Genomic DNA, 14,967 nt, shown 5'->3' with positions numbered 1-14,967 from the left:
CACACACACACACACACACTCTCTCTCTCTCTCTCTCTCTCTCTCTCTCTCTCTCTCTCTCTCTCTTTCTCTGTTTCTCTGCGATAAATTAAATTTTTGACAAAAATTCGAAATAATGATGTAAAATAATATCAAAAGGAAACTTTACCTCTGCTTTAATTTTATAACAACCATTGCCATCTCGAATATTTGGTTTATATTTCATATTATATCTCTTTATAACAAGTCCTTCCTCGTTATAACGGAGGCGAATATTGAATTCCTGTATCAATTCTTCCCTGTGGCAAAAGTCGCAATAATTAATCAACTTAAAAATATTTAAAAAGAAATAAATAAATAATTTCATATAAGAAAATTATTTTACATCTAGTGAACATCTAATTTCCAAACAATAATCCTAATTATAACATTGGCGGCTTATCTTATTGTAACATTTTAATATTCTACCTATTTGAAATTAAAGTAGATCGACATATAGTTAGAGAACCTTCCTCTTCGGTGAATATATCGTTGAGAAGTTTTAATCTGTCTTCATAAGGTGTATCAATGAGCAAGATGTCATTATGCAGAATCACATCGAACGCAACGAAACACGGTTGATGATGACTGCTCGCCAATAAATGTTTGACGTCGACATTCATACCTTTTGTACTAAAGATTTGTTTCTCTTTATGCCAAGCCATTAATTCTCCATCCAATATAAAAGAATGACAATTCGAATTTAAACACCGCGTAAATACCGCGGTTAAAAGACCTATCGGAAATATTATAATTAATACTACACATTTTTCAAAACGAGATGAATGTATAAGTAGTGTATGTACAGGCGATTGTTAATATCGAGTAATTTATTAATAACGATTGACAAACAAATTAAGTTTCTTTACTTTACAATAACAAATTTTTATAAAGTGACTACGATTTTTCGAAAAGTACTTAACTGATTTTCAATTTTTTTTAAATTTCTTCAGGGTGTCAAAAATTAGTCCTTGAATGAAGGATTTCTTAATTTGATCAACAGTTTTTTTTATATTCACCAAAAATGAACAAAATTTTTATCGAAAATTGAACGTTCATGTTCAAATGTCTGCAACTTTTTTATATATTATTATTTCGTAAAATCCTTTGTTCAAGGACTAGATTATTGAATACATTAAATGAATATTTTTGTTTTTTTATTTTAGATTACCTAAAACCGAGTAATAATGATCACTGCAAATGTTTTGTCGACAAAATACCTGCCACTCTCACAATTCATCACATTTTTAAATGTAAAATATATAAGGATTTGTAGTCTAACATGTACACAGTAAAATGGAATAAGCATTTTTAAAAAGTCTAAGTTTTCGAATTAAAAAAATTCTCAAAAATCCCTTCTTTTTCATCCTCCTGACTAGTAGTGCCCCCTTAATAAATATAAATATTAAGTAAATAGAAAGAACATATAATCTCACATGTAAGATGTTTGTAGTGATCAAGTGTCATGTATTTAAAATTATTAGGATAGTGCAAATGAGATGGCCGTTTTTCGTATTTTAAATTTCTCGCCTTTGTAGTACATCTTTCTTTTATACAGATAGAGCTGGTATTTGAATTATTTGAAAAGTACATGTCTCGCATACGAATATGAATACATAACTTCATTTATTTACTACGATATTAATTGTTGAAATTCGCATTTAGATCAACATGGAAAATAAAGAAATTTGAGAGTTCAAACTCGGTTGAGGCAACGTGAAACATTAATACTGCTAGAGAGAAACCTAAGAGAGGACATGAAGGCCTTTACCTGTAACCGCAAAATGGCTTGCGCACTACCGCCCCTTGAAGAAGTGAATGTTAACTACACAACAATATCCATCTTTTTACGGCGCTCCTGATGGAAATAAATCACTAAAATCATTAAATTATTTATTAATTTGATAGATTTTAGTTAGTTTTTTGCACTTTCTTTGTTTTTCCTATACAGAATAATGATAAAATATTGCACAGAATAGTAACGTGCGATAAAAAGTGGATACTTCACGACAACCGTAGACGTTCTGCGCAATGGTTAGATGCGAATAATCTTCTGAAACACATACCAAAACCGGACCTTCATTCAAAGAAGATTATGGTGTCTGTATGATAGTCAAATAAGGGCATTGTGCATTATTCGTTTATCAAACGAGGTGAGGTCAAAAACAATGATAAATACTGCCAGGACATTGACATTATGTACCAAAAGTTGCACGCTCAACAACTGGTATTGGTCAATCAATAAACACAGTATGTTGCTTCACGATAATGCCAGACCACACATTGCAAAGAAAACCATAAAAAAGCTAATCGGGCTGAAGTTCAAAGTTCTTTCTCATCTTCCCTATTCTCCAGACATTTCACCAACAGATTATCATCTATTTAAGCATCTGCATTGGTTTGTAGCTGACAAAGTTTTTCAAGAAGAAAAAGATGTTAAAAATGCATTCTACGAATTCGTCAAATCTCGTTCTCCAGATTTTTTAAGAATGGTACTAATGCACTAGTATTACGTTGGCAGAAGTGTATTAAAATAAATAGAGATTATTTTGATTAGTATATAAAGGAAGTTTTAAGTTTATCAAATAAAGATCTCTAAAGTTTAAATTAAAAAACGGCTATTTTAGTATATTTGATTGAGATTCACACGAACAGCTGTGTTGGCTCGTATAAGCATTCTTTTATATATTTGGATTTATTCTTTTCGAGTTTTTATTCTTTTGTTAATTCTAATATAATTAAGTATATTGTTAATGTAATAATTTTATATAATATATAGTATTCGCTACAAACATCTCAGTGGCTGTATGCTCTTTCCATTTACTGTTTCTTTATTTTATTTAATTTGGAGTATTCATTGTCATACCCGAAGATCCAGTTTCTCCATATCCAGGTTTGTTTGTAATGTCGTATCCTCTACGTGTGAAGTATTTAAATTTTCCATTCTTCATATGGAGTTGCGACCTTTCGCCGTCGTATTTAGTTTGAACATAATATAAGTCATTGTCCCGAAATAACTTACCGATATTTTCGATATTGCATCTCTCTAAGAGCATTGGTTTAAAATATGAAAATATCTGTATACTACATTTTAATTTAATCTTAGGATTATGTAACTGGTTACAAATCTCGCGCAGATCATTCGTCACAAGAGATTTATCATTCGCGTCGGGATGATATACTTGAAAGAAATAAACTGCGATTAGTACGTTTTTCAATGCGTCGTGAGATACATTTATTATTTACATCTACAAATTCTGTCATTAGGCAATTAAGTTATACGAACTGTGCAGTATTTTTTGTGGTCCTATACCAAGTCGTAAATCTTTAAGAATGATACGTGTCATCCACTTCATCTCAAATCCTGTAATTTGTCGAAAAAGTACTCGAAACGTTTCAACTTTTTGCTGCTTCGTTACATTCATCTTTCTTTCGGAGATACTATCAAGGAATTCGTTGATCTGCGCGATCGTGAGTCCAGTATCGATTCGAGGTAACTTTTTATTCAATACGTAATAAGCTCGATCAGCGAAATCATTTCCTATAAATTTGTCCGACGAGAATTCTCTAAAATAAGATTGTTGCACTTTTGAAAAAAAAAACATTTCTTCAAGTAAACTTATAATACATGTTAGTATTATAGATGAGTATTATAGATGTAGGGGTACATTTGTTATAATGTAAAATTCTTAAATAAAAGTATGTTGAAAAGGGCTACGAGTCAAGTTATTATTTTGATATTTAATACAAAAGAGTTCGTAAATAAAGATTAAGATAAAAATATAAACATATTAATAATAACAGACATTTCGACTTCGATCGGGTTATTACCACTGTTAAATATATACATAATATAATTAAATGATTATCTAATCAAAAAAAGATCCACAAAAATTTAAACTTTTAAAACTTTAAATGATTATCTAATAATAATAACCTATCCTCAAAAATTTAAACCTTTAAGACTTTAAATGATATTATCTCATATAATATATTATCAAGAAAAGTAACTGATATATTATTAAATGTCCCAGTTCAAAGTGAACATACATAAAGTGTATATTTTCTAAATTTAATAATATATATTACCACGAAAAGTAACTGATATGTTATTCAAGGTGCAAGTTAAAAAAATGAACATACATACATACATATAAATAAAACAGATTACAAAATTTGCAGATTACAGTTTTCTAGAAAATAAATACAATATGTTATTCTGCACAAAATGTAAAAGTCGGTTATTGAGATTTGATTTGAAATTTATACTAGACCGTACTAAGAGTAATATATCGTAGTTATTTAAAAAAAAAAACTGCAAATTGTAATCTGTTTACTTATATGTATGTATGTTCATTTTGAACTTGCACCTTGAATAATATATCAGTTACTTTTCGTAGTAATATATTATTAAATTTAGAAAATATACCTTTATGTATGTTCACTTTGAACTGGCACATTTAATAATATATCAGTTACTTTCGTGATAATATATTATATTATTACTAGATAGTATCATTTAAAGTCTTAAAGGTTTAAATTTTTAAGGTATTATTATTACATAATCATGTAATTTTTAAAAGTTTAAATATTATTATTAGATAATCATTTAAAGTTTTAAAGATTTAAATTTTTGAGGATTTTTTTTTTATTAGATAATTATTTAAAGATTTAAAGGTTTAAATTTTTGAGTCTTATTATATTATTAATAATTTTATATTTTCATCTTAACTTTTATTTACGAACAATAAATCATTTATTATAAGTATCAAAATAATAATTTGGCTCGTAGCTCTTCTCAAATACTCTTATTTTATTTGTATAACTTGAGCTATTCTATATTATATACAATATATATACTATATATAAAATTCTTAAATTATTATGTATATGTACTTAAAATGGTTACAATTAGGAAATTATCATACTAACCGATAATTTGTCAATTTTTTATAACTGTCGCTATTTTTTGCGAAACCATATATGTGAGCGTAAAGATTTGCCAACGAAACTTGCTTCAAATTATGCGGTCCACGCTGTCGTTCAAGGTGAGGTACTAGCAATCTTAAGATAGGATAAAATGATACATCCTAAAATTTAATCGAATCATAATTATAATAGAGCTGAAATATAAGTAAGGAGTATTATCGTCATAGAATGTAATAAATTTTGATACTTTATCTAAGCTGATTTTTAGATTGTTGAAATTTGTTGTTTAGAGTTATATTGTTTAGAGTATGATTTCATCGGAATACAATAAAATATCAACAAAAATCATTAATTATTATTTATCATTATAATGATAAAAACGTAAAAAAAATCTATCATAATTAATGATAATTGATAATTATAATTATCAATTATCATTAATTATGATAGATTTTCAGTGATTTTTTAAGTATACATAGAAAAAGGGATTTCAATAAAACTTACAATGAAACATTACGTTTTTATTGATATTTTATCGTATTCCGATGAAATCATACTCTCGTAACAGAAAGCGATAAAGAATGCTGGAGAATGATATTATTTCTTTTGGGGATAGCTTTTTCTTAAATTTTTTTCCTTTCCAGACTTAGAGAAGCGACAAATTACGATAGAAATTAATTAAATTTTCCGTAAATTCCATACGTTTCATTGTCTTCTTTCTTTCGACATTTTTATTCATCGAAATTTATTATGGTTTGTATTTGTCCTAATTTTTGCAGTGTTATTATTACGTATGTAATGTAATCGCGAATGTGCGTAGCGGTCATCGACGCGAGTCCTTTGATGCGGTAAGATGTGTAAATGCCGATACCGGGTGCTAAGCAACTGCGCGCTTCCCCTCTTCTCCAACGCGCTGCCGACCATCGTTTGACGAACTGGCCCGGGCTATACTATACCTCGATAGTCCAGGAAAATTAGTCAGAAATATATCTGTTTTTGGAAAAAATGTTATTCAGGACGGACGCTTCATTAAAGTTTGTATTTTGGTGTGTAAATTCTTAAAAAAATTGGAGTAACCAAATTTTTTTTGTTTTTCAATGTTCAATAAACAAAAACACGTAAAAAACGGTTTTTTTTTCAGTTTTTCTATTCTAGCTGAAGAACGTGATGTTGTACGGAAAAACTGTTAATGGAAAAGTTGTAGCTCTTGAAATTCTCTACAAAAATGGTCATTATGTTTTCGAGAAATTAATATTTCAATGAGATAATAACAAAAAATCGTGAAAAAGTAAAAAAAAAATCAATTATTTTTTATCTTACGCAGTTTTATCGTTAGGAATGTACATTTTGGTGAAAATGTAGCCTAAATGACGTAGAATATCGTGGTATTTTTTTTATTACGATTAAATTTTTATTTGACGGGAAATTTGCATTTTCATTTTTTTTCATTTTTTTTTGGATTCTAATTATTACAGCTTCTGAAAGTCGTACAGTAAATTATAAAAACGCATTTTTTTCGTTAAAACTTGTACTAAAAAACGTATATTTCAGATTTTTTTATTACTGCTTAGAATGTTGTCAAAAACGACATTAAACGAAATTGTGTCATTTCATACTAATTCATTATCTTATTCACTTGTATTTATTGTCAAAACAAAACCCACATAGCCTTCTACAATACAGATTCAAATTAATTTTGACACCTTGTGCCATCTGTTGCCACTGACATACAACTACTTGGATACTTTCACCAGCTGCCCGGCCCCCCTATTAGGAAGTACACCCAACGTCAACGATTCTCGGCCTTTCAACTTCTGTTGTCCTTTTCTGAACCAATACATTTTCATGTAAAGAACAAAGACAGCACAGGAAGGCCGAGAATCGTTGATGTTGGGTACCATCTTAAATCAATATTTATCGTACATTATTAATAATTACTCGACAAATTGTTGTGTAGTTTTTGATGACTATCCCGAAGTAATAACTTCACATTGTCTTAAAACAGCCGAACGCCTACGCAGAGAGTGGAAAAACGTTGGACGTGAAATAATTTTTGACGAAACTTCCATTATCCCCATTTCGCAAGAAAAATTGTTATCAAATATAAAGAATAAAAAAAATTGATTGCATTAATATGTACGAAATTACGTGAAGCAGGATGTCGCGCAAAAGTTGCATATGAAGATGCTGATGTTTTAATTATTGACACTGCAATTGAATTGTCACACGCTCATAATGTCATTATTATCGGTGAGGATATTGATTTGTTGGTGATTTTAATGCAATGTGCACCACAAAACGAAAATATGTTTTTTGTACAGCCAGGTAAAGGTCACTCAAATGCAAAAATGTTCTCTGCAAATAGTTTTAAATATGAATCGCTGAAATCATTGGTCGCATTCTTACACGCATTTTCGGGTTGCGATACGACATCAGCCTTCTTTAATCAGGGAAAAAATAAAATAATTAAAACATTGCTAAATAACGAGGGGCTAAGACAAAAAGCTTTGATTTTTAATGACATTAACGCAACGCCCAAAGATGTAGCTAGTCGTGGAAATACATTAATTGCAGCGATGTACGATGGAAAGGAAGGAAAAAAATTACATGAAATTAGATTTGACCGGTACAGACAGCATACCTTGAAGCACTGTGTAAAATTATCGGCATTACCACCGACTGAAGCTGCCGCAAAGGAACACTGTTCACGAGTATACTTGCAAACACAAATTTGGATCGGAAATGGAAAAGATCCAGAACAATGGGGTTGGAGGATGAGTAGCGAGGGTCCTATTCCGAAATATATGGACAACGTCCCCTATCCTCCTGAAGTGGTTTGCAGTATAGCGTGCATATGTGTCACAGGCTGCAAGGGGAAAAATTGTAAGTGCAGAAAAAACGGATTACACTGTACAACATTTTGTTCAAACTGCACCGATAACTGCACAAATGTAGCTGCTTTCATTGCCGATGAAAACAAGACAGAAAGACGAAAGCGATGTGCTATTTTTATTAAAAGATGTTCAAGAACATCTTTTAGACAACGATGACTATGAACATTTTATTAATGAGAGTGATGTTGACGACTTTGTTGTTGAAATGTAACAAATGTAAATTTAATAAAAGCTCATTGACAAGTATACAATATTTTTTATTAAACCTTTCTTAGCTCCCGTTCCGTGATGACATCATTTGTAAATTACTTTTCATACAGTTAAGATGTGTATAATTTGACTTGCAAATTTAGTGAATAATTATCTTCTTTTATAATTTTCATCCTACATATAGAATTTGATGACTTGATATCCATATATTGGCTCTGTGTATTTTAATTTTGACTAATGGACTGGAAATTTCATTTGGATTAATCTTTCTCGCATATAAACGAAGAATGGATTATAACAGGTTTTTTCATCGTTCAAGTAAATTGACTACTGCCATCGAATATTGGAGCGTTCGTATTGTTTCATGAAAGTTTGCGACTGTTGAGGATGTATTTTATATTTATTAGAGAATTTACAATGTTTTATAATTTTTATTTGTTTTTGCGTCTGTGACATGTAAACGGTTTAATTTGATTGGGATTTTTGTTGCGGCTGAGGATGACTTTGTAAAGTCGAAACGTTCTGCGCTAATTTTATCGATTGTAATAAATTTGTTTAATAGTAACAACAAATATAGCTCATTATTTGTTTGACCTGGGAGGTATATTTAACTTTTATAATTTTTGATTTTATATGAGCTGATAATATTTATTAATATTTTACTAATATTCCTGTAATAGCAAATATTAATATCTCGATTATTATTACAAATTTCGCTAAACGGTAAAGGACTTTTATGTTTATTTCGATCCCATCTACCTTTCTGTATGCGGCAGAAAAAGTTTCGCCGGACACTTTGTATATACATATATGTATATGTACAAGCGAAATTTTTTAAGAAGTTGAAAATACCATGAGGATATAATAAAAGATTATTTATTCACTCTTATATCGATCGTTTAATATCTTTTGATTAATATTACAACCGAGTACATAAAAATTGATTGGATTTTTGTTTATTAGTTAAAAATATACAATTATATAATTTTTTAAAACAATGAACATATAACGGAACGTGTAAATTAATAGATTAAATAAAACTATAAAAGATTAAAGTATGTCGATTTTTTTCATTTACGCTTGTTACTTAAATTGACTCATGATATTCTTATATGATTAAATAGAAAAAAGAAAATATAATAGAAGGTGATATATAATAGAAAAATAATAAATGTATATCGATAAAATATATTTATAGAATTAAAAAAATAAAATAAAATAAAAAATTAAATATAAAAATCGACTCTCGAAAATTTCAAATCAATAGAATAAATAGGCTAATGAGAGTAAAATCGCTGTTAGTAATGCGAGAAATTATATTTCCAACCATGTGGTTTTGATTGCTGACGATGAAAGTGACCACTTTCCTACTTATCCATGGCTTTTTCGCGAATGTACTACTGAAGATGGCTCGGATGTAAGCCGAAACGTATAGTAATTTTATATATGATATTATTTAATTGTTAATAAATATATGTTTTTTATAATTTCGCATTACTAACAGCGATTTTACTCTCATTAGCCTATTTATTCTATTGATTAGAAAATAAAATAAGTTTTAGTTAAAAAAAAAAACAATTCATTTACAATGAGATTTTTAAGAAAAAAAATTTAATATAAAAATAATTATAAAATAAGGTAGAAATAAAAATAAAATTAAAATAATGCTTTTAATATCCTCTTTCATCTTTCACTCACACCACCATCTTCGACTCATCGGACCTCCTTCCACCCTCCCTGCCCCACCACTCACCTCTCTTTTTCGCCGTATTTAACTCTCTTTCGTTATATAATATTTTTAAATCATTTTTGTATATATTTGTGATATATTTGTACTCTAAAAAGTAAATGATATCCGAACAAAATCATATCATAAAAATGAAAAGTTTAAGTTTCATGTTCAAAAAAGGATACTCAAAAATTTAAACCTTTTTATCTAATAATGATATATTACCATGAAAAGTAACTGATATATTATTAATTAAAGGTGCCAGTACAAAGTGAATATACATAAAGTGTATGTAACTTTCGGCCGATTTTCGAATCACCTCCGTTTTCCGCTGTCTAATAAATATAATAATATAAATAAAATTACAATCGGAGAAAGGGAAGCAGAGTAATATGATCGCCAGAGTGCCGACGCCACAGTACTGCACACCAGTGCCATTGCTAGTGCCGACGCCAAGCAGAACAACAAGTCATCATAGTATCAAAATGATGTCGAAATGACTCCAAAGTGATTATTAAAAGACATTTTTCAATGTCATTTTGATGTCATTGTGACTTCATTGTGACTTGATCTTCTGGTTGAGCAGTGCTGAGCCCGTGCCGACGCGAGTGCCGAGGACAGTGCCTGACGCGGAGCGTCGATTACTTCTAGCTTTGTCTATTAATGCTGTACATACATAGTAATAAGTCGTTTTGGCTTATGTGGATTGTTTGCTTTCTTTCATTCTATACCTTTGACTAAATTTAACTAATTGACTTTCTGTTTTGACACTGACTGATTAGTATGTTGTTACATCCCACTAAAAATCCCTCTTTCTTCATTATTATAAATATATGATTCATACATTTTCTTTATCTTATTTCTAGTTTGGTATTTCGTCTTAGTCAGATATTCTGTCTCCATTATATCTATATTTCGTAACCGTCCCTTTTATAGAAGGGCCTATCTTAGTTCATAAACATTCAAACAACAGATGACTCACGCTCGCATACTCTTATGCGTCACGTAGATAAAGAATATCTATTTTATAATCTTTTTCCTTCGAAGGCCTTTTTCTAGAAAAATGTTAAACAATAGCATATATGCCTAATAATTAAGTAGTAGTATATGGTAAGATCTTTCCGAATGCGAGGATGAATATCTTTTATTTTTCCTTTTCTTTCTTTTGTCTCTTATTCTTAATGAAACTAAAATCCAAGAGTCATAATATATAAAGTTATAAAATATTTTAACCCAACTTAAAATATACAACATTAATATAATTTAGAACATGTCGTTACATTTCGCCTCGCATAAGGATATTAGTTAAGGAAAATCGAACTTTTATAAATTATTAAAACTCTCGTCTACTAAGATAAGACTAGACTCGTAGTGTCGGGAGTAGGGCTTACGCGGAGCGCTGCTCCCTTATCGTAAGAAAACAAGCGCGAGCATAGGTTCCACCAAATTCTAAAGAATCTTGATTGGTCCTGGAAGGACACTCCCACGTTCATTTTTTAGTATAAAAGAGCTGCGAAAAGCAGGAAAACTGTCAGTTGTTAGAAGAAAATTCATCATTAACTAGTCAGCCAGTCGTCAGAAGAAACTTCACCATTCTTTAGTTGGAACTATCCTCACGCTTCGCATCTAGACGTAGGTTATTTCTCCTTTTGTGTCATTTATTTTTTTATTTTGTACTTAATAAACAGAATATAAAAGTTATTCAGCCGAAACCGAAATCTCAACTCTGCGTCTCGTCTAGTAGTACATGAATATCCGAGGAGTTGCTAAGACTGTCGCTGCCAATAGTGTGGCCCCCGTCCTAAGCATTTTTTCGGAGCATTCACAAATTATAGAGGACTGTGTTGTGACTGTCGCTGCCAATGGCGTGGCCCCAGTCTTAGACATTTTTCTCGAAATTAGACAATTTCTTTCGCGTTGCTTCCATGCCTTCAAAAGGTGGACGAAGAGAAAAAGAGAAGAGATTAAGGTTCCAGATCAAAACAGCCTTTAATAAAAATCACGATCCTTTTCCTTATTTCGAAAAACTAGCGCGTCTACTAAACCATAATAAACCATTAGATCCATCTCCCGAACGCAAATATATCCTCAGCCTATTAGAAATTAACCTCACCTTTCCCAATTATAAAACCATCCGAAAAGGCGATCCACGCAGGCTCGCCTACAAACTTCGCGAACTCTTTGGGACCGGGTTCAAAGTCACCCTTCCTAAAAACTATCCTACCCTTCCTCCTGAACATTCCTAATCGCACATCCTGACCTCCAATCCCAGGGTAAATTGCTTAAATGCATTGACCCAAAAATAGGAGAGAATTTCTAAAACCACGACGTTCCGTAACAATGTTAAGAACCGGTTTTCAATTAATATTAGTATTGTTTGCGATGATTAAATGTCGCTCATGCGGCATTTGAACCGCGTGCGATGAGGTGAGGGGGACAGCGGAAGGATGAGGCGATTCGAAATCGGCCGAAAGTTACATACACTTTATGTATGTTCACTTTGTATTGGTACCTTTATTAATAATATATCAGTTACTTTTCATAAACTTAATCTTGGATAAACAAATATTATAATCTTTTTAAGACCGTGGAATTGATAAACAATAAATAGGAAGAATCTTGGAATTAATCTTGGATCCTTCTTTATTGTTGAATATAATTTATAGATTAAACAAACTTACCTAAATGAAGTTCGATCTTAATTATGTCCTGTACTGGGTTCTCGTCCTGATGATAATTATTGTAGTTGCGCTCCCGCGTGCCCAACCCAACAGGATTTTAGATGGAAAAAGACGAAATCCTTGTGCCTGCGCGGTGCCTGGCGCGCCGCCGGTCGCGCCAAATAACCTCATCTTTTAAAGCTTCGCAAATCGCCTTAGCATGTCCCGGGCGGGAAAATGTGCTAGGACGAGAACCCAGGACATAATTAAGATCGAACTTCACTTAGGTAAGTTCGTTTAATCTATAAATTATGTCCGAGTTCTCGTCCGGATGATAATTATTGTAGGATGTTTAGAGGACAATTTGCGATCTGGGTCCACTGAGAACCCAGTTGAGAAGGAGACGCAGTGGTCTTAATACAGAGACACCAGAGACTATATCTGAAAAGATAGAACAAATAAAATTGATTATCGTAACTCAGTGCCCATAAGAAGCACTGATGAGGCGAATGCCTCTGAGCCAACAAGGGAACGATTGTAAAATTTCGCGTATAGGGAAAATGGCTGAAAAGTTCAATGCCGCCGGCGTTAGATCGCCGTTGAACGATTTTTTTTTTTTTTTATACTCTTGTGATTTGTTCTCAGAATAAAACCCTCACGCCGTAGACACAGTTTCCCACATAACGTCACATAATACAGTGGCGTCCGACAGGGCTGCGATGGAGAGTATACGAATACGAGATGTGTCAGGGGAAAAGCTAAGTTTAGAGGCTGGCTCCTATTTTGATGAGCTCGGCGATGCCATCGTTCATCTCCTTCACAGCCTGATACTCGGTCAAACTGAGACGGCGCTCATTAGAGGTATCGTAAATGCCGCCTTCAGCTTCGGTATGTTCGCCATGAGTATCGCGCACCTGTAAATTGTGCTTAGCTGCGACCTCCTCAAGCTTGGCTTTGTTTGCCGCGAGATTCGGCATTTTGATATGCACCGAGGCACGCATCGTCGTACCCAGATTCCTCGGGCAGAACATCAGGGAGCCAAAGTAATCGTGCGAGAATGGCAGCCGCTTCTCAATCTCGTTTACCGCTGTCATTAAGCGTACCGGTAGGATCGAGATTGCCGAAGTAGTCGACATTACCGAAGTAATGTCCTTGGGCGGAAGTTGTTGGTCGTCTTGCAGCCGCCGTGGTAGTCGTCGATGATGGGATAGGACCTCGGCGAAGACGGTGTACGCCTCAGCGTCGGGTGCGTAGATACCGACGCCAGAATCATGATTCTCCAAACCAGATTGGATAACGTCCAAGAGAGTAGAACCAAATGAGGTCTTTCTGGTCTTGAGCTGATCGACGATCTCTTTGGTTAAATGCTTCTTTAGCGGTGATTTGCTGTCGGACTCGACCAACTTCTTATAGCCGGATTCCAGTTTGTCCAGAACCGCTACGTCCACCATGCGACGTCCACGAGAAGCGACGGCGACGAGAGATCGGAAGGTAATCGAATGGCGCATCTTGATTCACGAACGGCGACACGTACTGGCGCGAGTCGGAAACGAAGTTAGGAAGTCGCAAGCAGGTAGACGAATCTCCCTAGATCTTTCGATGTAAATGACTGTTAAGCCCACTCACAGAGTTCCTCGTGGTTTTCAAATTTAGGTATAGAAGAAGCGGCTGGGGTTTCCCCGGCGCCGAAGTATTTAATCTCTCCAGGATCCGAATGAGTGCTCGATTCTCTTTGAATGTGATTTGAGAGATCCTTATTGCTGCCAGAGTCTGACATTGTTGTCCCGTGCCTAAGGCGAGAAGCATTCCAAGCTTCCTGGTGAGCCCTTCCAAGGAGAGATTCAGATGCGGAAAATCGGAGGCTAACTTTTTGATTACGGGAGCAGGGTCCCAAACGTAGTCGTATTTTGGACGCTGCGGCTTGTAAACGCTTGCTCCCTTGCAGAAGCGTTTAACAAGAGGATTTTTGCCGATTGAATTTTGTAAGATCAGAAAAATGGCTGATCTGGCTGTGTTGAGAGTAGAATAAGAGTTAGCTGATTCCGCAATCATAACGAGAAAATTCAAGGTCGCTTCGGCCGTAGGAGTAAAGGGCGAGAGGTGGCGATTCCGACAAAAATCCCACCAATCGTGTAGAAGCTTGGTGTATTGACGGATCGTCGACGGGACTAGAGACGCTAGAAGAGTGTCTAAAGCGGAATCCGGGGCTTCCCCGAGGGGCTTCGAAGGCCCTTCTGATACGTATCCTGCAGCCAGGGAAAGGGTCCGATAAGCCGGGTGATGATCCCTAAGAGAGGCAGAAAGCAGATCGTAAGCCGTTGCAAAGACGAATGAGAATAAGTTTCTGGCCTCACATCACCGTCAGATATCCTTGGCCAAGGCTGGGAAATTTGACCCACAATAGTTTATGAAAGAAAACACTGTTGTATTGTCAATGCGAAGCAAAAAGTTCGCATCTCTCCGACCTGTGGCAAAACATGATGATGGTGAAGACTCCTTTTATCTCCTAATGTGGAGCATAGGACGT

At 33.4% G+C, this 14,967-nt stretch overlaps 1 protein-coding gene and 1 pseudogene across 1 annotated transcript in view; both read right to left on the bottom strand.

Moving 5' to 3' along the window:
• Positions 1 to 6,848, bottom strand: part of DNAlig4 (DNA ligase 4) — a 23,129-nt gene extending 16,281 nt beyond the window's left edge. Inside the window, exons 1-6 of the mRNA XM_018543445.1 lie at positions 6,693 to 6,848; positions 4,951 to 5,108; positions 3,305 to 3,585; positions 2,885 to 3,199; positions 448 to 754; positions 149 to 278 (exon numbers count right to left, since the gene is read on the bottom strand). Of these exons, the coding sequence (XP_018398947.1) occupies positions 149 to 278; positions 448 to 754; positions 2,885 to 3,199; positions 3,305 to 3,585; positions 4,951 to 5,108; positions 6,693 to 6,848 (1,347 nt within the window). The remainder of the gene's footprint in view (positions 1 to 148; positions 279 to 447; positions 755 to 2,884; positions 3,200 to 3,304; positions 3,586 to 4,950; positions 5,109 to 6,692) is intronic.
• A 6,356-nt stretch (positions 6,849 to 13,204) lies between these two features.
• On the bottom strand, positions 13,205 to 13,891 carry LOC108776775 (arginine kinase-like; annotated as a pseudogene).
• Positions 13,892 to 14,967: the final 1,076 nt, after the last annotated feature.

Source organism: Cyphomyrmex costatus, unplaced genomic scaffold, assembly GCF_001594065.2.
Source record: "Cyphomyrmex costatus isolate MS0001 unplaced genomic scaffold, Ccosl1.0 scaffold378, whole genome shotgun sequence".
NCBI classification, from domain to species: Eukaryota; Metazoa; Arthropoda; class Insecta; order Hymenoptera; family Formicidae; genus Cyphomyrmex; species Cyphomyrmex costatus.
The sequence above is the reverse complement of the archived record's forward strand: the minus strand, read 5'-3'. Positions and strand labels throughout refer to the sequence as shown.